At 43.5% G+C, this 23,529-nt stretch overlaps 1 protein-coding gene across 1 annotated transcript; it reads left to right on the top strand.

The window, feature by feature from the left end:
• Window positions 1–528: 528 nt before the first annotated feature.
• On the top strand, window positions 529–18,169 carry Elk4 (ETS transcription factor ELK4). The gene is made up of 5 exons (XM_045139847.1): window positions 529–589; window positions 7,686–7,901; window positions 10,562–11,431; window positions 12,858–12,974; window positions 14,847–18,169. The coding sequence occupies exons 2-5, from the start codon at window positions 7,695–7,697 to the stop codon at window positions 14,943–14,945; spliced, it is 1,293 nt and encodes a 430-aa protein (XP_044995782.1). The 5' UTR covers window positions 529–589; window positions 7,686–7,694; the 3' UTR covers window positions 14,946–18,169.
• The last annotated feature ends 5,360 nt before the right edge of the window (window positions 18,170–23,529 follow it).

Genomic DNA, 23,529 nt, shown 5'->3' on the forward strand with positions numbered 1-23,529 from the left:
CGGCGGCGTGGGCGGCTGGTCAGCATGCAGCTCTGTAACCCACCCTCTTCCCCAGGCCACCCAGGGGAGTCGGAGGCCCGCTTGGGCCTGGCCGGAACCGACGGGGATCATAAGAGAGCTACAGGGGGCGCCGTAGCTGCGTGCATCGTGCAAACGAGAACCCCAGGCAGCGCCCAGCTCCGGGGACGGGAAGTCCCGGCTCAGGCTCCTCCCCCGGAAGTGACGCCAGGCGGCTACGGCATCTGGGAGGGCCCCGGCGCTGCGGTGGGGGGGTTTGAGAGTGGCGGCGGCGGCGGTGGTAGCGAAGCGCCGGGCAGGCCCGGCCGCGGTGAGGAACGCCCCCGAGCGCCCGCCGCTTGCGGGGGCGGAGGGCGGGGCCCGAGGACCGCGGCGGCTGGAGATGCGGGCGGCTGCGGGCGCGCGGCGGGCTCGGCTCGGCCGCCGCTGCTGCTGCTGCCTTAACCGGCCTCGCCGCGGCGGCCGCGCCGACCTCGACGTCTCGGCGTGAGGAGCCGGCGGCGGCGTGTGGAAGCACCGCGTTCGAGACCGCGAGCGAGAGGGTGGGGTCCCCGCGCGCGCGCGCCGCCAGGTGAGCGGTGCGCTCGAGCACGGGCCGCGGGCGGACCTCGTGCCGCCGCCCCGGACCTGGACCTGGGCTCGGCTGCTCGGGGCGGCGGCGGCGGCGGCGCGGCCGGAAGTGCGCGCGGCGCGAGGGCGGGGCGGCGGCGCGCAGGTGCGCCGAGCCCTTCCTTCCTCCGCCCCCTCGGGCCGCGCCGCGGCTGTCACGCGGGGCCCCCTGCGCGGGGGGCGGCGGCGGGCGGCGGCTCTGACTTTCTGGAGCCGCAGGAAGCTGGAAAGGGAAAGTTCAGGAGCTGAGCGCCCTTGAAGCTGGGCCTCGGCTCCCTCGGACTTGGATCTCCGGGGGTCACGGCCGCGGCCTCCCCACACGCTCGCTAGTCTTCCGGTGTCCAGTTTCACTTCTTTTTCTGCCCTGCACCCCTCACCCCCAAGTTGTCACTTACTATTCAGTGGTGGCAGGCTCTTCCCCGGAAGAGCAGTTGGAAACAATTTTGGGGCGGAATATTGATGGGCGTAGGTAGGAAGTAAGGCATTGTGGGTTGAAGACAGAAGAAACACCGCACCGTCTCGTGCGCTCCGAGTGTGGAGTTTTGGGCGTTGAAGAAACATCCTGAAGCTTTGCCCCGTCGGTGGCTCAGATTCCTCCTCTCCTCCCCCCATGTAGAAAACTTGGGGCGCCTCAGTGTTTTGGCAGTGGTGGTTTTGTTAAAATATAATAGGATTTAAACCCCCCCCCCCAGGAATTGATTTCATTTCTCCCCAGCCCTTATTTAAACATTTAAGTCTACGTGTGAAGTTTGTTATATTCCTTGGCAAGTGTTAAGATTTTGGGTAATGTGACATTGCACCTTTGGGGCTTGCATGTACTGACAGCGGTGTTCAATTGCCATGCACTCACACATAAAGGATACCACATACATTTGATATTCTCTGCTGGGGATCCTGTGGCACATGTGCTTGCTCTCCTTCCTGTGCCAGGTATCAAAGCCAGGGTCTAGCAGGCAAGACTGGTTGTTTTACTGACCCACACCACCAGCCCGTGTTCTCTCTCTCTCCCCCCTTCATGCTCCGCTGGGGCTTCTGTCCCAGCGCTCAGCCACTTTGTACCTTCTCATTGTTGAGACAGAATACGCGACAAAGAGGTCCTGCTGAAACAGCTGGTCACATTCAGTTCACAGTGAGGAAACAGAGCAGAAAGCAAGGAATGCTGGGGCTCAGCCAGCCTTTTAAACAGTCTAGGACCCTGACCCATAAACTGATGCCTCCCACAGTTACGGTGGATTTTCCCACCTCAATTAACCTAATCAACATAACCCCTCATAGGCACACCCAAAGGCTAAACTAATGTAGGTAATCCCTCACCTGTCAAAGTTCTGTCACGTTGACAGTCAATATAAACCATCTCTGTGGCCTCTTCTGGACTTTCTATCTAAATGGAGTCATATGCTGTTCCTTTGTGGCTGACAGTTTTTTACTTAATAACGTCTTCCAGGTTCATCTGTGTTCATCAATATTTTTTTTTCCTTTTTTTGAAGCAAGCTCAACAGACTGGCTGTGTGTGTGTGTGTGTGTGTGTGTGTGTGTGTGTGTGTGTATGAGGGAGAGAGAGTTGGCAGCTCCAGGGCTTCCAGCCAGACTCCAGACCGTGTGTCACCTTGTGCATCTGGTTTGTGTGGGATCTGGGGAGTTGAACATGGGTCTTAGGCTTTGCAGGCCATGCCTTAACCGCTAAGCCATCTGTCCAGCCCAGTATTCTTTAAGGCAGGGTGAGATTCCGTCATGTACATGTACTGTGGTTTACTTGCCCATCCACTGGTTGGATGGACATTTGACTTGCTTTCACTTTCTAGTTTTTATAAACAATTCTGTTATGAACATTCCTCTATAAATTCTTTATTTTATTTTTATTTATTTATTTGAGAGAGGGAAAGAGATAGTGAGAGAGAGGCAGAGAGAGTGGGTGCCCCAGGGCCTCTAGCCACTGCAGACGAACTCCAGATGCATGCACCACCTTGTGCATCTGGCTTATGTGGGTCCTGAGTAATCGAACTGCGATCCTTTTGCCTTTGCAGGCAAGTGTCTTAACCGCTAAGCCATCTTTCCAGCCTTCCTCTATCAATTCTTTTTAAATGTTATTTATTTATTTATTTGAGAGCAACAGAGAGAAAGAGGCAGATAGATAGAGAATGGTCATGCCAGGGCCTCTAGCCACTGCAGAGGACCTCCAGATGCAAGCACCCCTTGTGCATCTGGCTAACGTGGGTCCTGGGGAATCGAGCCTTGAACCAGGGTCCTTAGGCTTGACAGGCAAGCGCTTAACCGCTAAGCCATCTCTCCAGCCTTTTTTTTTTTTTTTTTTTTTTTTTTTTGTTTGAGGTAGGGTCTCAGTCTAGCTCAGGCTGACTTGGAATTCACTATGTAGTCTCACGGTGGCCTTGGACTCACAATGATCCTCTTACCTCTGCCTCCCAAGTGCTGGGATTAAAGATGTGCACCACCACACCTGGCTCCTGTATAAATTTTTTTTTTTTTTTGGTTTTTCAAGGTAGGGTCTCACTGTAGCCCAGGCTGACCTGGAATTCACTCTGTAGTCTCAGGGTGGCCTCGAACTCATAGTAATCCTCCTACCTTTGCCTCCCGAGTGCTGGGATCCTGTATAAATTTTGTATGGACTTTTTTTTTTTTTTTTCTTCAAGCTAGGGCTTCCCTCTAGCCCACACTGACTTGGAATTCACTTTGTACTCTCAGGGGTGGCTTCGAACTCACAGTGATCCTTCTACTTCTGCCTCCAGAGTGCTGGGGTTAAAGGTGTGTGCCATCACACTGGACATATGTTTTTATTTATCCTGGATATATACCTAGGAGTGTAATTTCTGGGTCACATGGTAAACTTGACTAGTGACCATTTCACTTAACATTTCTTTTCTTTTTAAAAAATATTTTATTTATTTATTTTAAGAGAGGAAGAAGCAGGTAGAGAGAGAGAATATGGGCACACCAGGGCCTCTACCCACTGCAAATGAACTCCAGATGCATACACCACTTTGTGCATCTGGCTTACCTGGGTCCTGGAGAATTGAACCTGAGTTTTTTGGCTTTGCAGGCAAGCACCTTAACCACTAAGCCATCTCTCCAGTCCTTCACTTAACAATTCTATAAGCAGAGTGTGAACATGTCTTTGCCAGTGCTTGTTGGTCCTTTGAGTATAGCTGTCCTAAAGGGTATAAAGGGGTTTCTGCCAGGTGTGGTGGCACACACCTTTAATCCCAGCACTTGGGAGGCAGAGGTAGGAGGATCTCCGTGAGTTCAAGGCCACCCTGAGACTACATAGTGAATTCCAGGTCAGCCTGCACTGGAGTAAGGCCCTACCTGGGGGGAGGGGGGGAATGGTTTCTTATGCTGTTTAGAGTGATTAACAATCAGCATCTTTCTATGTACTTACTGCTATTTGCATGTCTGCTCTAGATAATGTCTTATTTGTGTCTAGTTTCACTTGTTTCTTTTTGATGTTTGTAACAATTGATTACATATTTGAAATTCAAATTCCTTTTATTTATTTCACTGAATATTTATTTCTGTATGTGTGTGTGTGTGTGTGTGTGTGTGTGTGTGTGTGTGTGTAGGTCAGATGACAACTTGCCACCGTCTTTGAGACAGGGTGTCTTCCTTCCACAAATAAATACCAGACTAAGTTGGCTTCCCGTACTCCAGCTCCACCTTCTGTAGTTGTAGTGCATTGAAATTACAGCTGCTTGTGCCACTTTGCATCTGGCTTTATGTGAGCAGTGGGGAATTGAATTTAGGCTGTCAGGCTTTGCAAGCAAGCAGCTTTAGCCTGACCTGGAATTAGACTCAGGGTGGCCTCAAACTCATGGTGATCCTTCTACCTCAGCCTCCTGAGTGCTGTGACTAAAGGTGTGTGCCACCACACTTGGCCTTCATGTTTCTTGTAAGATACATAATCCGTGTAGGTTTGGTTTTTGTCCATTTTAGGGACTGTTTCTCACTTGGTGGCATTCTTCACACAGCAAAACAGTTTTAATTTTTGTTGTTGTTTTTGAGGTAGAGTCTTCTAGCCAGGCTGACCTGGAACTCACTTTGTAGTCCCAGGCTGGCTTTGAACTAACAGTGGTCTTCCTCCTCCTACTTCTCAAATGCTGGGATTAAGGGAATGCATCATCATGCCTGGCTTCAGTTCTTTAAGTCCCCCCCCCCCCCACCAAGTTAGGGTTTCACTCTAGCCCAGGCTGACCTGGAATTCACTAAGTAGTCTCAGGCTGGCCTTGAACTTACAGGGATCCTCCTACCTACCTCTGCCTCCTGAGTGCTGGGATTAAAGGTATGTGCTACCATGTCCAGCCTCAGTTTTAAGTTTTGATGTAGTCCAGTTTGCCTGTTTTTTGTTTTTTTTTTTTGTGGTAGATTCTTAGTAGAGTTAATTTGTTTTTAAGCCCTGTTCTGACCCATTCTTAGAGAAATTTTATTTTTTCTTGTTTTTCAAGGTAAGGTCTCAACCCAGGCTGAGCTGGAATTCACTATGTAGTCTCAGGCTGGCCTCCATCTCACAGTGATCCTTCTACCACTGCCTCCCAACTGCTGGGATTAAAAACATGTGCCACCATGCCCAGCTGGAAAGAAGTTTTTTTTTTTTTTTTTTTTTGGCTTTAAAAAAAATGTAAGATATTTAGTCATAAGCTTCTTAGGATGAACCTATATACAGATTTAGCCAGAATTTCTGTGTAAAGAATTCTTGGGCTGGAGAGATGGCTTAGCGGTTAAGCGCTTGCCTGTGAAGCCTAAGGACCCCGGTTCGAGGCTCGGTTCCCCAGGTCCCATGTTAGCCAGATGCACGAGGGGGCGCACGAGTCTGGAGTTCGTTTGCAGAGGCTGGAAGCCCTGGCGCGCCCATTCTCTCTCTCTGTCTTTCTCTCTGTGTCTGTCGCTCTCAAATAAATAAATAAAAAATTTAGAAAAAAAAAAAAGAAAGAATTCTTTCTAATAGACTGGGCATTTTGAAACTCTATGAGATCAATGCCTTTGCAACTAGGATGGTTTGTGTGTGGTGTATGTATGGTTGTGAAGTATGCGTGTGGAGGCTGGAGGCGGGAGGAAGACAACCTCAGTGTGTTGGTCCTCTTTTTACATCTTGTTTGACACAGGGTCTCTCTGAGTCTCTTTGCTGTTTGTAAGCTCCTGACTGACTAGCTGGGCCCTGACTGTCCATTTCTCCTGTCTCTCTCTCCCGCCCTGTAGACACTTGGTGATCACAAGTGTCTGCAGACCTGCATCGCACTTTACATAGGTGCTGGGGATACAAATTCCCATGGCTAGGCTTGTGCAGCTAGCGTTTTTAGCCTTTGATGCTTCCTCTCCCTAGGAGGGGGGATTACTGGGACCCTTGGAGACATTGCTGATTGTCTTTCTGGGGCAAGGGTGCGTAAGTTGAAGCCAGGGGTGCTGCTCACCAGGCTGCAGTATGGTGGACAGTGCAATTTCAGGAGCGCTGAAATGAGAAATTCTGGCCTAAACAGGAAGGGCCCCAAACTTCTATTTATGTCCTGATCATCAAATAAAGGCTGCTAACCAAACAGAAGTAGAAACTATGCAGATGGAATTCCTGTACAGAACTGCAACAGAACTTATAAAATAGATCAGAACATTTTGTTGAAGTCTCATTGCTACCAGTTTATATGTACATTGCAGTTATGACGATGTTCATTGTGTGGAAGAGAAATGCCAGTTGGAACCAGAGCTGATTGTTCTCTCCACCTGGCCACCCTGGATACACGTAATCTTGGCAAATAAACAAACTGGGCTCATTTAGATAGATGCTGAAATAGTGGCCTGCTGATAAAATATGACTGAGATTTTAAGGTAAAAAATTTAATAACTGGTATTTTAACAGTCTTTAGTTTGCTCCTGTCATTTATAGAACTAGACTGAAAGTTGCTGTTTGCTTAAGGTGTTTTTTCCCCCCTGTGGTGCTGGGGATATACCCAAGGCTTCCATGCATACTGTGCTGAACCATACCCCTAGCCATACTTAAGACTTCTTCAGACATCTGGGCATAGTCATGCACACTTGTAATCCCATCACTTGGGTGGCTAAAGCCAGAGATGGAGAGTTTAAGGCCAAACTGGTCTACACAGGAAGACTGTTACAAACAAAGCTTAAGTAGCGTTGCATACAAAAGAATCTGGACTCTGAGCCAGGAATGGTGGCTTAGGCTTATCCCAGGACTTGAGAGGCTGAGGTAGGAGAATCACCATGAATTTGAGGCCACCCTGGGGCTACAGACTAAGTTCCAGGTGACACCATGTCTAAAACTGGGGCCTAGGAAGATGGTTTAGTGGGTAAGAGTGCTTTCCATCTAAGCGTGAGGGCCCAGACTGTCTGAGTTCAGCTGCCCAACACCTATGTCAACACCTGAGCCTTTTGGCCACACACGCCTGTAACCCCAGTCCTGGGGGAAGCAGAGCCTGAAGAATCCCTCAGGTTTGCATCAGTGTGACTAAAATCAGCAGCTCTGGGTTCAGAAAAGAGGCTGTCTCAAGGAAATACATGGACAAGTGATGGAGAGGAACACCTGTTGTTCCTCTCTGGCCTCTGCCTGTACCTGCACAGGATACATATATGTGCATACAACATACATACTACACCCATTTTTAAAAAAGAGGCTCTAGGGGTGGCTTATCCTGCTTGCAAAGCCTGCTGGCATGGGTTCAGTTCTCCAGTACCCATGTAAAGCCAGATACACAAGGTGGCACATGCGTCTGGCATTTGTTTACAGTGGTAAGAGGCCCTGGTGTGCCCATATTTTCTCTCTGTCTCTCTACTAGCAATAAACAGTTTTTGGTTTTTTTTTTTTAATTTGAACTCTGGATCCAGAATGCCCAGGCTTAAATCTTAGCTTCAGCATTTGCTGAGTGACCTTGGACAAGTTACTTAAGCCCTTTTATTAATCTACTTTTTCATATGTAAAATGATGATGCTGTTGTACGTATCGTGTGAGAGAGGTGTGAGTGTGCAGAGAATCTGTACACCTAGATCCCTCACAACAGTGCTGACAGTGTTAAATGAATGCTTTCACGTATCTCTTCTTTCAGCCCATTGCTATGGACAGTGCCATCACCCTGTGGCAGTTCCTCCTCCAGCTCCTGCAGGAGCCTCAGCACGAGCACATGATCTGCTGGACCTCTAACAATGGGGAGTTCAAGCTTCTGCAGGCAGAGGAAGTGGCTCGGCTCTGGGGGATTCGCAAGAATAAGCCCAACATGAATTATGATAAACTCAGCCGAGCCCTGAGATATTACTATGTAAAGGTAATACCTGCTATACAGAGAGCCTCAGGACAGGAATTGTTCTTTCAGTTCTATTGAGGTTATGGGTACTAAGGTCTTGATTTATGTAGTCCAGTTAACATTTTTAAAAATTTATTTTATTTTTATCTATTTGAGACCAACAAAGAGAGAGAGAGAATGGGCATGCCAGGGCTTCCAGCCACTGCAAACAAACTCTGGATGTGTGTGCCCCCTTGTGCATTTGGCTAATGTGGGTCCTGGGGAATTGAGCCTCAAACCAGGGTCCTTAGGCTTCATGGGCAAGTGCTAAACTGCTAAGCCATCTCTCCAGCCCTCCATTTAACTTTTTTAAAATATAATTTATTTACCTGTTAGAGGGAGGGAGGGAAAGAATGGACACACCAGTGCCTCCAGCCACTGCAAACAGACTCCAGATGCATGTGCCCCTTTGTGCATCTGGCTTACAACGGTCCTGGAGAATCGAACCGGGATCCTTTGGCTTTGCAGGCAAATGCCTTAACAGCTAAGCCATCTCTCCAGGCCTAGTCCAGTTAATTTTTTTTTTTTTTTTGAGGTAGGGTCTCACTCTAGCCCAGGCTGACCTGGAGTTCACTATGGAGTCTCAGGGTGGCCTTGAACTTAAAGCAATCCTCCTACCTCTGCCTCCCGAGTGCTGGGATTAAAGGAGTGTGCCACCACACCCGGCCCAGTTAATTTTTTAACTTTAATAATTATAGCCGTCTTTCTACAAAACTTGCTAAGTCACCTACTATCATTATACAGATTGTATTCCTAATGAAATTACAAAGAGAGAATGTACAGGATTAGAATACAAAAAAGGTAGTTTGAGATTCTTGAAGATAAATATTCCTATATTTGTTGTAATTTACTTTAAAAATTGTCACATAGACTTGTTTTGTACTTAATTTTTAGTTTAATCTTGGAACACAAACCCTAAACAATAGCTCTTGTAGGGTAAGGATAACTCAGTAGCTATATAGCTTGCCTTGCAAGCGTGAGGACCCAAATTCTGTCCCCAGATCCCACATTAAAAAAGGAGAGGCTGTAGGAAGGTGACTCAGTGGTTAAAGGCATTTGTTTTCAGAGATTGCCACCCCAGGGTTCAATTCCCAAGCCACCCACCTCAGCTGGATGCAAAAATGATGGAAGTGTCTGATGTTTGTACTTGCAAGAGGTCCTGGTGTGTGTGTGTACACACACCTGCAAAAAAGAAAACTAGGCTCACTGGTGATCCAGTGTAGCCGAAACAGGCATATTCCAGGCCAGTGAAAGAGCCTGTCTGAAGACAGTCGGGAGGCCTCTTAGGAACAGTGCACCTGAGTTTGTCCTCTGGCCTCCATATGTGTACACATTTGCTGGCAAGCACACGCATACACCCATGCAGTCATAAGCTGTGTATCAGCAATGGTGGCTCATGCCTATAATCCCAGTACTCAGGAGCCTGAGGTAAGAGGATTGCCATGAACTCCAGGCAAGCAAGTATAAGTTTTTTTAATTTTTTTTTTTAAATTTATTTATTTGAGAGCGACAGACACAGAGAGAAAGACAGATAGAGGGAGAGAGAGAGAATGGGCGTGCCAGGGCTTCCAGCCTCTGCAAACGAACTCCAGACGCGTGCGCCCCCTTGTGCATCTGGCTAATGTGGGACCTGGGGAACCGAGCCTCGAACCGGGGTCCTTAGGCTACACAGGCAAGCGCTTAACCGCTAAGCCATCTCTCCAGCTCAAGTATAAGTTTTTTAAAAAGTATATTTTATTTTTATTTACTTATATCTGGTGGGGTGGGGAGAACTGGTACACCAGATGCATGTGCCACCATGTGCATCTGGCTTATGTGGGTTCTGGGGAATTAAACCTGGGCCCTTAGGCATTGCAGGCAAGCACCTTAACCTTTTGGTATCTTATTATTTTGACTACTGTCATGGGCACTGAGGAAATATAAACATCTCCAAAGAATAGACTTAAAACTAAAAAGCTGAGCTGTTTTTTACCTTCACCTTTAGGAGTTGATATTTCCAGAGAATCAACTGGAATTTCTAAAGGAAGTAGGAACCTTACAACTGAAATGCTCCAGATTCCTTTTTATTTACTTTAGAATGCTAATGGCTTGTACCATTGGGATTATTTGAGATGGCAGGTAACTGAGTTCTGACTTAATACACTTACTTGGTTGACAGCATCAAACAATCTTTTTTTTTTTTTCAAATTTTTGTTTATTTATTAGAGAGAGACAGAGGCAGAGAGGGGAAGAGAGGATGAGGAAGAGAATAGGCATGCCTGGGCATCCAGCTACTGCAAACAAACTCCAGATGCCTGCACCACCTTGTGCATCTGGCTTACATAGGTCCTGAGGAATCAAACCTGGGTCCTTTGGCTTTGTAGGCAAGTGCCTTAACTGGTAAGCCATCTTTCCAGCCCTTGTTTTAGTTGTTTTATGTAACATTTTAGTTTAGTGTTAATGAGGTATTTGAATGTTCTTACTTTGACTTCTCCATGACAGTGGACTGTATTTAGTATGGCAAGGTGCATATTGATGATTTTGCAGCTTTTTAGGCAGCTATGCCTACTTCTCAGATTTGTTTTATTAGGTCATCTTCTTCGTGAGCTATGGGATATAAATTTACAAAAAAGCATGAGAATGTTTATTTTCTTTCCCTACAGAATATCATTAAGAAAGTAAATGGTCAGAAGTTTGTGTACAAGTTTGTCTCTTATCCAGAGATTTTGAAAATGGATCCAATGACAGTGGGCAGGATTGAAGGAGACTTTGAAACTTTAAACTCCAGTGAAGCCAGCATTTCCAAAGACTCAGAGAATGGAGGGAAAGAGAAGCCACCTCATCCTGGTGCCAAGACCTCTAGCCGCAATGACTATATCCACTCGGGTTTGTATTCTTCCTTTACTCTCAACTCTCTGAACACCTCCAATAAGAAGCTCTTCAAGTTAATAAAGATAGAGAATCCAGCTGAGAAACTGGCAGAGAAAAAATCTCAGGAGCCAGCACCATCTGTCATTAAATTTGTAACAACACCATCCAAAAAGCCACCCAGTGAGTCTGTTGCAGTGACTGTTTTATCTGGCCCAAGTACCTCTCCATCTTCTGCAGAAACTATCCAAGTGTTAGAGACGTTGGCTTCTCCTAAACTGTCTTCTCTGGAAACCCCAGCCTCTGCATCCACGGTGGCTGCTGCCTTTAATCCCACACCTCCAGGCCTGTCCACACCTCTTCCTTCAAAGGAGCCTCCGAGGACACCTTCTCCACCGCTGAGCTCTAACCCAGACATCGACACGGATATTGACTCAGTGGCTTCTCAGCCAATGGAACTTCCAGAGAACGTGTCACTGGAGCCTAAAAATGAGGATTCAGCTTTGCCAGAAAAAGATAAAACAAATAATTCATCAAGATCCAAGAAACCCAAGGGGTTAGAACTGGCTCCTGCCCTTGTAATCACGGGCAGTGACCCGAGCCCCTTGGGACTCTCAAGCCCATCGCTCCCCACAGCCTCCCTCACACCAGCACTTTTCTCACAGGTAGTTTGCTTTTCCTTTTAAGTATGATTGATTGTGTTTGTTCGCATTTAAAACCTATCTAAACTCAGGCTGGAGAGACGGCTTAGCAGTTAGGGCACTTGGCCTGTGAAGCCTAAGGACCTAGGTTCGCTATCCCAGGACCCATGTAAGCCAGATGCACAAGGTGGCGCATGCATTTGGAGTTCGTTTGCAGTGGCTGGAGGCCCGGGTATACTCATTCTCTCTCTATCTTCCTCTCTGAAATAAATAAATAAATATTAAAAAAACTAAACTTTATACCTGCAAGTTCTTTTTTGTTTGTTTGTTTGTTTTTCAAGGTAGAGTCTCACTATGTAGTCTCAGGATGGCCTTGAACTCACAGTAGTCTTGAACTCACAGTAGTCCTCCTACCTCTGTCTCTTGGGTGCTGGGATTAAAGGCATGTGCCACTATGCCCAGCAAGTTCATTTTTTTTTTCTTCCTTATGTTTGTCTTAGTTTCTGTATAACCCTAAGAGAGTATTCCATTTCTTTACCTTATTTAGAATCCCCAAAATAAAAGGCTTAAGAGTATTGTCTTTAAAAATTTATTGTTCTTGGGCTGGGGGATGCAGCTCAGTTGGTAGAATGCATGTCTAGCACGCACAAAGCCCTGGCTATTACATAAATTGGCATGGTGGCACGTACCAATAGTCCCAGTTCTTAGGAGACTGGGGCAAGAGGATCATCCTCAGCAACATAGGGAATTCAAGGACAGCCTGGTTTCCTTGAGTCCTTTTTCCAGAAAATAAAAATTTATTGTTCTAGCTAAGTGTGGTGGCACATGGCAGTACTTGGGAGGCAGAGGTAGGAGTATCATGTGTTTGAGGACAGAATGGGCTACATATGAGACCCTGTCTCAAAAGAAAATTACTGATCTACAAGTAAATACATATTTTAGTTTTTCTACTTCCTCTGAAAGAAAGTTCTCCCCCACCCACATTAAAACTGTTGGTATTTTATGAGAAAACAGTGATGTTAGAGCAGTAATATTGAGAGCATTGAGAAGGGATTGTATGGTCTTGAGTAACAAGTTTATTAAGCTATATTAGGTACTGACCAGTTTATCTTGTACTCAAGACAACAGTTTTAATTAGATCTTCTGATTATTTTATGAAGGAATTATATTGGTGATGCAGTTATCCATTATCTTCTGTACCTGAATTCAGATTGTTTTTCCTATTTTGGAATGACCCTTTAAAAGTTGGGATTAAGAAGTTATTTTGACATTTTTATTTTTATTTTTTTAGGTTGTAAAGATGATTTCTGAGCTTTCCATCATGATCAAGTTTCAGGTTGAGATATTTGGAGTAGAGTGTAATAGGCTATTTAGGTCATGTTTGTGTTTTCCTGGAAGAACACTGCCCAGCTCTGGGAAGTCCTTGAGCAGGTCTTCTTGTTTATTACAGACACCCATCTTGCTGACTCCTAGCCCCTTGCTCTCCAGTATCCACTTTTGGAGTACTCTCAGCCCGTTTGCTCCCCTGAGCCCAGCCAGACTGCAAGGTGCTAACACGCTTTTCCAGGTAAATTTCACAGTGTGTCTCCTGTGGACAGGAATGTATGGGAAGAAACAGGCAAAGACATGTCCTGCTCTTTGGTTTCATTGTTATTATCTCCTGTTTAACAGATGTTTATATTTTAGTTTTGGATTTCCAAGTGTTAATTTTGTACTCAGCAAACAGCTTGGATAAATATTCACAGCAAAGCTTTATTTTCCTTTTTAACTATTACATACATTTAATTAGACCTAAAATTGTTCTGTAATTAGATTTTGAGCTCACTTAACAAACACTTTTTAGTTTGTTCCCTCCCTCCCTTCCCCCCTCCCTCCCTTCCTTCCTTTCTTAGCCCAGGCTGACCTGGAATTCATTATGTAGTCTCAGGGTGGCCTCAAACTCAGGGTGCTTCTCCTACCTCTGCCTCCCAAGTGCCAAGATTAAAGGTATGTACCACCATACCCAGCTTTTCTGATTCCTCCCCCACCGTGGCTATTATTTTTTATTTAAGACAGAGCTTCACATCATAGCCTTCTGCCCCAGCAATCCCAAGTGCTAGGATTGCAGGTGTGAACCACCAGGCTCTCTTACTGTCCAACACAAGAGATTATCATATTGCATATTGTTAGCCCAGGAAAATACTAAATTTAAAGCACGGTTTCTACTGAATGCATATGGTTTTTTTTTTTACACTACCTTAAGTTGAACCACCTTAAGTCAGGGACAGTTTATGACCAATGTGCACATATAGCCATGTTTTGAATGTATAAACTAGTAAGTCATTTATTTATTATTATCAGGCATTAGGTACTATGAGACATTGTATGTGCTGTGCTTGTGTACAGATAGCACTATAGTAGGCTTGTTTACACAGACACCTGAGAAATACATTGCACTAAGAAGTAGAACTGCTGTAACGTCACTTGATGGTAGGAATTTTTCAGATCTATTATATTATAGAACTATCGTTGTATAGAGAATTGGGGAGATTGTTCAGTGGTAAAGTGCTTGCCTCACAAGATGAGGATCTGAGTTCAATCCTTAGTAGCTACATGAAAATGTTGGGCATGGGCTGGGGAAATAGCTCAGCACTTACAGGCACTTGATTGCAAAGCCTGGAAGCCTGGGTTAGACTCTTCAGTACACACATAAAGCCAAATGCATAAAGTGGCACATGCATCTGGAATTCTTTGCAGTGGCAAGAGGCCCTGGCATACCCATACTATCTCTTTTCTCTGTCTCAAATTAAAAAAAAAAAATTATCCAAGTGTGGTGATACACACCTTTGATCGCAGAAGTAGGATCACTGTCAGTTCAGGGCCAGCCTGAGACTACATAGTGAATTCCAGTTGATATTTGAGGGCAAGGAGAGATGGCTCAGCAGTTAAGGTGCTTGCCTGCAAAGCCTAAGGACTGGGATTCACTTCCCCAGTACCCTTATAAAGTCAGATGTACAAGGTGGTGCATATGTTGAGAGTTCATTTACAGTAGCTAGAGACCCTGGCACGCCATTCTCTGTCTGCTTCCCTCTCTCTTGCTCAAAAAAAAAGTTTTTAAAGCTGGGCATGATAGCACATGCCTTTAATCCCAGCACTTGAGAGGCAGAGGATTGCTGTGAATTCGTGGCCACCTTAAGACTACATAATGAATTCCAGATCAGCCCAGGTTAGAGCAAGACCCTACCTCAAAAAAAAAAAAAAAAAAAAAAGTTTTTTAAAAGAAAGAATTGATACTTGAAATTTTGGGACAAATTTTTGTTTGTTTTTGTTACCATTACTACTTTTATCCTGTGAGTCATGGCAGGAGTATCTTGTATTCTGCCTTGAGGGGGAATATAGTATGGAAAGAACAAAAGTCAGGATTAATAGAATGCTAATATGTTTTTATTTTCTTTCTCAGTTTCCTTCTGTACTGAACAGTCATGGACCATTCACTTTGTCTGGCCTGGATGGACCTTCCACGCCTGGCCCATTTTCCCCAGACCTGCAGAAGACATAACCCATGTATTTGTGGAGTGAGAGAACCGGGGAAGTCGATGCAGAGACAATTAGCATGATTGTGTTTGAAATGAGGGATAGGTCTGCAGTGCTCATAAAAGACCATTGTGATTTTTGCATTTATCATTGAGAGGCCTTTTTAGGATTCCCTTTGATAGAACTCAGAGTTGGACTATGTATGAAAATGCCTTAATTGGAGGTCAAACTCCACTTCTCTTTTCTTGTTTTAAATCTTACTTTGAGCATTGTGCTGGGTTTGGGTGGGGTTTAGCAGCTTTGCTTTGCAAGGGTGTTTGAGAGCAAAGTTACTGTCCCTGGCTGTCAGTGCCTTTTGGCCAGGGAAACAATTATGCTTAGAATCTGTCATTTAAAGAAATATTAGTTAAGCTGGGTATGAGGCCTCATGTCTTAATCCTAGCACTTGTGAGGCTGTAGCAGGAAGATCTCCAATAGTTAGAAGCCAGCCTGTACTATGTAGTGAGACCCTGTCTCAAAAAGACAAGAAAAAGAACTACTAGTTAAACAAAACTGGGCTTATCTTTTTTTTCTTTTTTTTTCCAAGGCAGGGTCTCCCGCTAGTCCAGGTTGACCTGGAACTCACTCTGTCACCCAGGCTGGCCTCACACTCACTATAGTGCTCCCACTACAGCCTCTTAGTGTTGGGATTATGGATATGGGCCACCATGTTTGGCCTGGCCATATCTTTGTAGTCTGTAGCTTGTGCTGTTGAGTAACACTGAGCAGCAGCAGTGGGACACAGAATCATTGCTATTTACACAAAGTAAGATCAGAGTGGTACCTTGGGGAGGTTGTTTTGCTATGAACTGTATTACAGGTAACTTCATAGGAAGGCATTCTGTTTAGGCTTATCTTGAGTGCCTCTCTGAGCCATGTATATGATCTTGTCTGAACCTGTCAGCAGGGCACAGAGCTAGTCTTATTTTAACATGACAAGATTGCTAAAACTTAGGTTTAATGTGGTTTTTGGAACATCCAGTGAGAATACAGTACCCTACATCTAGCACAGATGTGTGTTCTATTCTCTGAGGTATTTTTCTATACTTGTTCAACACAGCATGATAAATTACTGGTTTTTCAGGAGAGTAGATTTGAGGTTTGAAAATTAAGAGCAAGAGAAAGGTCAGTTGAACACCTTGAAACAACACATGGGGCTTTTTCATGTAGAAGATACTTACAGTGAAGAACCCTTCTTGTTCATTTTATATTATTTCTGATCATTCATATATATATGATGTTTTCCTCTAAATCTAAGGTTGTTAGAGGTTACAAAAAGTGAAGCTTTCTGATCAGTGAGATAAGATATGCAGCTTTCAAAAAAATTTTTTTTAATTAGGGAAGATCAGATTGTACTTGACAATTCTCATACAGAGGAATTGGATCGTTTATATTAATGATGAAAAATATTGGCCTTCATCTGTATATATTGTCACATTTATAAAATATAAGTAGACAGGTACATTGATTTCTCCAATTGAATACCAATATCACAGTTGAATCTTGAAAAATTTGCCTTTAATGTCCAGATACAAATTATGTGACCCTCCCCCACCTATGTGCTGGTTACTGGCTCCAAAGGCTGATCCAAGTGGGTGTCTTTCATGCAGAGAGCTTCACTGTCAGTGGAGGGAAGCTCTGCACAATATGTGTACTGGCTTCTTGGTAGTTGAGGAAGATGATGAGCTCCCTTTGGAGGGGCAGCATTGGAGACCTCTTGCTGGTTCGTTTGTGGTTAGTTACCACCTAAAAGTTCTGTTCCCATCATGTGCAATAGTAGTGTTAAAAGGCAGTGTTCATTCTAATGGGAACAGACATAATGAACTTTCTTCCCATATTGATTATTTAGTTTGCATGCTTGTTTGAAACTAGACCCCTCAGCAGCACTTTGCAATAGTTTTATTAGGTTAATATTCTGTGTAAAGTAAATATTGATGGTTGGTTTAACTACATATTTTGAATTCTGAAAGCACAAAAGTATTTTGTCTTTTTGACTTAAAGGAGAAAAGCCATTGGTTTGTTTTCACAGATGTTATATTTGATAATCTACTGTCTCAGTACAGAGGTGCCTTGGAAGCAAGAGCACCTTTAAAACTCATTCAGGTTAGGCATAGTAGCACCTGCTTGTAATTCTAGCATTTGGGAGGTAGAGGCAGGAGGATCAAGAATTGAGGCTAGCCCCAACTACGTACTGAGTTTGAGGCTAACCCAATCTACATGAGAGATTGTCTTAAAAAAAAAAAGAAAAAAGAGCACCGTCCTACAAAGCAGTGTTAGTCCTCTTTATGTAAGCCTGTGGCTGAAGCCTGGTGAGGTGTGAGGCCTTCGGAAATAGGTGAGTCTGCTTTTCTTTTGAGATGACGATTTGGAAAAGCATGTACTTGCTTGTGTTGTATATGAGTGTATGTGCCTTTTTTAAAGTCAAATTTATCACCTTAACCTTAGCACATGAGGCAGCCATTCTATTTGTACATTACCTCCTTCCTGGAAGTGTCTCCGCTTTGTATTCATTTAAATACCTGCAGAATTCTTAGCATCAGATGACGTATGATCAAATTCCCTGGAGAGACGCCTGTGTTTTAGGCGCAGCTGGTGTGCCTTCTCATCAGTCACCTGCCAGGGCAGATGCCGCATCGGTAGCCCATGGTCGGTAAGTGAGCAGGTTGCCCAGGAGCTGAGATATCATTGGTGGTATCTAGAATTTTCTTCTATTCTGGTCCCTGTGTACTCTTTTTTGTGATTGAAAATGTTTGATAACTTAGTTCTCTGAGGTGTTCAGGTAAGCCACCACCTTGGAATGTGGATATGCATGGTGGCTCAGCAAATACGCCACCATATTTACTCCCCCTAGGTGGGTTTGCACATCAGCTATACTTTCTTCTTACACATATGTTGATATTTTTAAAAATACAAAACTAAAATGTCATGCCTGACTTAAGTAATCCTCCTAATGATTTTTCATAGTGATGTTGTGATGTTACAGTCTTTGTGGCATATTTTGTGTTTGAACAAAGATAGAAATTTTTATTGATTAAAAAAGTATGCATAATCTGAAGAGTCTAAAAGCCTTCAAAAGGCCAAACTTAAACTTTACAGATTTCAAATGCAAGTTTATTTTTTTTCTCCACATCCTGACTGACAGTTAAAATACAGGTATTTTTTATTCAACTTTTTTTTCCCTCTTTTTTTTTGGGGGGGGGGCAGTTGAGGTATGGTCTTGCTCTAGCCCAGGCTGACCTGGAATTGACTATGTAGTCTCAGGCTGGCCTCAAACTCATACTGCTCCTCCTACCTCTGTTTCCTGAGTGCTGGGATTAAAGGCATGCACCACCACACCAGGCTCACCTTTAAAGAAAATATATTGTTATTTATTTATTTGTAAGGAGAGAGAAGGAATGAGCATGCTGGGCCTCCTGGCACTGCAAACAAACTCCAGATGCATGTGCCACTTTGTGCATCAGGCTTTATGTGGGTACTGATGATTTGGACCCTGGCCACTAGGCTTTACAAGCAAGTACCTTTAACTTTTAAGCCATCTCTCCAGCCCAACTTCAACTTTCTTTTTTTTCTTTTTTGAGATAGAGCTTTGCTATGTAACCAAGGCTGACATGTACCTACTATGTAGCCCAGGCAGGCCTTAAACTAAATCCCAAATGCTGTTGTGCACCACCATGCTTCTTCAAATTTCGGTAGGGAAAGTAAACCTGTGACTTTGTAGAGAATACTGGATTTTTTTTTTAAACTGGAAAATTCCTTAATGATTTACGTATTATTCTAGAGATCAAAAAAGTTAGGAGTGGCTGGCAAGTAAATCCAAAGCTTGGTGTTCATAGCTTAATGCTATCTATTTGATAGTACCTCTGGTTTTATCCCCCTCCATCTTGTGCAGTGAGGCCTAGCAACCCTAAGATCTAGCACCCTGAAAGACAGCTTATGTAGCAGTGACCAGAGCACTGAGCGGCACTCTGGTGTTTCAGAAAAGTGGCCTCCAGCCTTTTGGAACATACACCTTGATAAAGAAAAGGTTTTCTTTTTTGGTTTCTTCAGTATTTTGAGACAGGGTCTTTGTAGCCTAGGCTGGTCTTGAGTTTACAACAGTTCTGCCTCAGCCTAAGTATTCAGATTACAGGTGTGAGCCATCTGGTAACCTGGCATAGTAAAAGGTTTTCAGCATAGAAATTTCTTTTAAGCACATGTACACACACACACATGCACATACACATATCACTTTACTAAAATAATGTGTACTCTAAAGCATGGACCAAAAGTGAGGTGGAAGATAACTTAAGGAACAAATTTGGTATAGCAGTTCTAGTGAGTCTTCCCTGCAGCCCAGCAGATGGTCTTGTACACCTAGAAGCAAACACTTTCCTAAAGCCACTGACTCCAGACATAGATTCTCTTGAATTTTGAAATACATCCATTTTTTGGTAATATGTGGAAAAACTATAGAAAAGAAATTTTCAGGAGAGCTTTGCCATCAGGTTTGAAATTTCTTCTTAAATTTAATATTTTATTTTTCAAGGTAGGGTCACACACTAGCCCGGGTTGACTTGGACTCACTCAGGCTGGCCTCAAACTCAGAGCCGTCCTCCTACCTCTGCTTCCCGAGTGCTGGAATTAAAGGCGTGTACTACCATGCCTGGCCCAGGTCTGAAATTTCACATTAATTGTTTTTCATAAGTTGCCAAGAAACTCATCAAATGTGTTCTAGAACTTCACGCAGTGTGACAGTCTATTCTTTTTCATTTTTGTATTATGCATGACTCCAACATTATTTTACATGTCTTCCTACAGACTTCTTTTGGCCTTATGTTGCTTTTTACCAACAGATTTCACAATTATTTCAAGTTGCTTTATGCTAAAATATATACCAGTTTTCACTTCCTTGCTATATTAGTAAGTTTTTGACTTTTTTTGTTATTGGAACATTTCAGCATCTAAAGGAATAGTTTACTTGATGTCCTGTTCTGTTTATCACTTCATGTATTATATATGTCATATTTACCCATGCCAGGAACGGGTAATCATGCTGAAGTGCCATTCTTAGGCTTGGAAACAGGTGTGGAGACGAGTGTAGGTCTGAACAGAAACCTGGGGCTTTGACTGCATTTCCAGGCCAGTAGGAAAGTTAAGGCTGTTCATGCCGAGCTCTCTTGTCTGAGGCATACTGGCAGGCGATGTTTCTAAGATGGAGTTGCTGCTGCAGCCTGGCAGAGAGAAATGAAGGCAGCTGTACTCCAGCGGGCTCTCTGGATAGCCAGAGAGAGGGTTCTGTGGAAAGTGCTTTGTTAATTACCTTCTGTGCCTGGGATCAGCAAGGAAATCTTTTGTTTTATTTTCAGTACTGGCATTGCCTGAAGGAAGGTGCCCTGTTACTCCTCTTACGTCATCTGCACACTGAAGGTGCAGTTTTCATCTCAACAGTGGAGATTTCTTGTAGGTGGTAGTGTATTAAGCAAGAACAGAAGAAGGTGTTTGATCTTACCACTTGGTAGAACCTGTTACACTTACAGACATGTCATAGCCTGTAAACACCGCAGAGCTGGGATGAAATGTGTCGGTAGTGTTAGTGGCGGACAAGGGCTCACTCTGTCACATCAGCTTCTTCAAGCTGCTTTTCTGAAATGAAGCCTCTGTAAAAGGTGAAACTCCAGGGTGGTTTGGGCAACAGGGGCAGTGTTGACTTTGAACTTTGTACAAAAACTAGGAGAGTCAAGCTGCTCTTCAGATGGTTTGATTGGATACTGTGGTGCTGGGAATGGAACCAAGGGCCTCATACATGCCAGGCAAGTGTTCAACATGGAGCTACACTCGCAGCGGGGCCTCCGTAACTTTAAATGAAAGCTCTAACAGGGAAATTCACAAGGAAGACCAACATAGTAAGTCTCTTCAGTGTTAATCTTTTGAGTGTCACACACATGGGGAAGTTTATGAAGGTAACTTCACTTTGAAATATTTAATTGGGAAACTAGCACATTTTTTCTAAGTCATTCTGGTTTGTTATCTGAGTATACATTGTGTCTATGTGGAAGTGTTGACTGAGAGTGTATATAAATCTAGTTTCTCAGAGGGAGCATCTGTCCTCTAGGATGGCTCCTAGTCTGCTTGTACTAAAACTTAAAAGTTGCCTCACTTTTCAGGTGCCACTTTTAAAGATTAATACCTTACTCATTACAGTTTTTAAATATATAGTTATAGTCCTTAAAGACTAATTTTTGCCAACACTTTAGGAATAGAGCATTTAGACATACTGTAAGCAGTCAGCTATTCTCTGTGTTCATTTATTATTGATCAACAAGAACATCCTTCAATTTTCTACATTTATATTTGCTTTTGTGTAAAATCTCTAAGTTGGGCTGTAAGTTTCTCAGAAGGCTTATATTAAAAGCGGTATCCTAAAACAACGGTTTGGGTATGAATGGATATAGTAATGGCTTTCTGGCTTCATTTACCCCATTAATCCACATAAGTTGCATGGGCAGAAACCTCAGAGCAGGCCCGCTCTGTTCTCATCCATTCCAGGATTTATGAGTGGTGCTTACACAAGCCTGGGATCTCCTGGATGGGGTGAAGGTAGAGATAGGTGTGCCCTTTGGCTGGCCCAGAGGTCTTTCACTAATGGAGTCACTCACATTGGCCCTGCATTCAAGAGTGGGAATGCCATATACTGGTATTAAATCACTTGACACTTTCTTGGGCACCATTATTAGCACTGTTTTTGTTTTAGTAACTGGAAGCACTTACTGATTTTTTTGTTTAATTTCAGCCTTAGGCTATGGAGGGTCAAGGATGTAAGGTTTATTGCTTAGTTTTTTGTTTTGGGAATGTTGGATTGTTTGGACAAGGGATAAATATGTATCACCTAAGGAGCTGCTCTTCCAGGCTGTCTAAGGCATGCTCTTTTGGCTAGGATGTTTTAAAATGACTTATAAACTTTTAATATTGTGCTTTGTAGAAATTTATGATTTTAAAAGATGATTTGCAATTGGTAGATTACATTTAAGTCTGAAAAGTATACAGTTCAAGTTTCTTTTGCCTTTCTGTGTAATTATTACTAATTGTTTTGTAGGGGACACAGTCCCTTCTGAGACATTTCATTGTTTGGGGACAGTATTACTGATGGCATCTATATGTGTACTGCACTCACTGCTTACGTTCACCATGGAGCATGTTTTCCAAGCCTCCTTGTTCAGTATTAGTAAAACTAAAATGCACATATGTAAAGATAAACATTAATGTGATAATAGTCCTGTTACTCAGTTTGGCCCAGAGTCTTTCCTAATCACAGTCATGTCTCTTCTCCTTTGTCTTCTAGCAGCTGCATTTTTTTTTTTTTTTTGTAAGTAGCAAAGACTTACATATAATCGTTTGTGCATAGTACATGTACCTGTAATCCCAGTGTCTGGGAGATGTAAAGAGGAAGATTGGGAATTAGAGTGCAAAGTCATTCTCTACTACCTAGTGAGTTCAAGGCCTGCCTGAGCTACATGAGACTTAAAGAAAATTTTTTTTTTTTTTGGCTCAAGACAAATAGTTTCGAATTAAAATGTGTTTCTTAGAATTATGCCTTTTATTCACCAAATAATCAAATTGGCTTTTGTAAAGTAGTGATTTGGTTTTGTTTTTATGAGCTGGGTCTTGCTGTGTTGCTCAGGCTGTCTTTAAACTCCCGGGCTACTAAAGTTCCTCTTGTTTCACCCTCTGAGTAGCTGGGACTATGGGCATGTGCCACCACATCTGGGTGAACTTCACATTTAGAAGAACAATTTAATGATTTTCCATGGGCCCTACTGGGCATGTAACGCAGTTGGTAGAGTTCCTGTGGTATTGGCATGCCTGTTATTTTAGCACTGTAGAGGAGAATTGGTAGTTTAAGGTCTTCCTCAAGGCTAGCCTAGGGTAAACAGAACTTATGCCTCCCCCCCCCCCCAAAAAAGTGATCATTGGGAAATCACAATGGGTTATTTTAAATCCATGTGCTGAATGGGCTGAATGGTTAGGCACCCATGAACTTGGCAGTTTTTGCTCTATAAAGTATGAACCTAATTTCCAATTCTTTTTGTTCTAATCTATAACTGAGGGGACAAGCATGTGCTCTGCCATAGGAGGATTTGCAGGGTGTTTGCCAGCATCCACAGGAGAGAGGTGTCCTTTTCTGTTTGGGGGTTTGGGGCAGGTGGAAACAACTTGATGGTGCTTAGCTCCTCTGAGAAAAGCTACTGCCTTACCCTCCCTCCCCCTTACCATTTGTATCTCATAACAGGTAGTGTCTGCCGCTTTGTGTCAAGAGAGATTTGGGTATGGCACAGGTGCACATCCACTCAAAAGAATAATTATTAAGGTATTGCTTATAACTTGTCTTTATTAAATTTAGTTTCTAATTTATATTAGGAAGACCATTAAAGTATTAAAATCACTTTTTTCTTTTTCCTGAAAAAGCAATTAAAATGGTGACTGCTAACAGTTATTAAGTTCACATTAATTGTTCATACAGCCGAAATGAAATTCATCTCATAGCAATGCAGTGGCACTTAACTGGTAAAGACAAAGGGATATTATTTTAAGAT

The sequence above is a fragment of the Jaculus jaculus genome, chromosome 1, assembly GCF_020740685.1.
Source record: "Jaculus jaculus isolate mJacJac1 chromosome 1, mJacJac1.mat.Y.cur, whole genome shotgun sequence".
Classification (NCBI taxonomy): Eukaryota; Metazoa; Chordata; class Mammalia; order Rodentia; family Dipodidae; genus Jaculus; species Jaculus jaculus.

Bases quoted from the DNA above. Each gene is read 5' to 3' on its own strand.
- Elk4 (XM_045139847.1), top strand. From the start codon at position 7,695: ATGGACAGTGCCATCACCCTGTGGCAGTTCCTCCTCCAGCTCCTGCAG. The intron at 7,902-10,561 runs GTAATACCTGCT...CTTTCCCTACAG, and splicing joins TGAGATATTACTATGTAAAG to AATATCATTAAGAAAGTAAA. The intron at 12,975-14,846 runs GTAAATTTCACA...TTTCTTTCTCAG, and splicing joins GTGCTAACACGCTTTTCCAG to TTTCCTTCTGTACTGAACAG.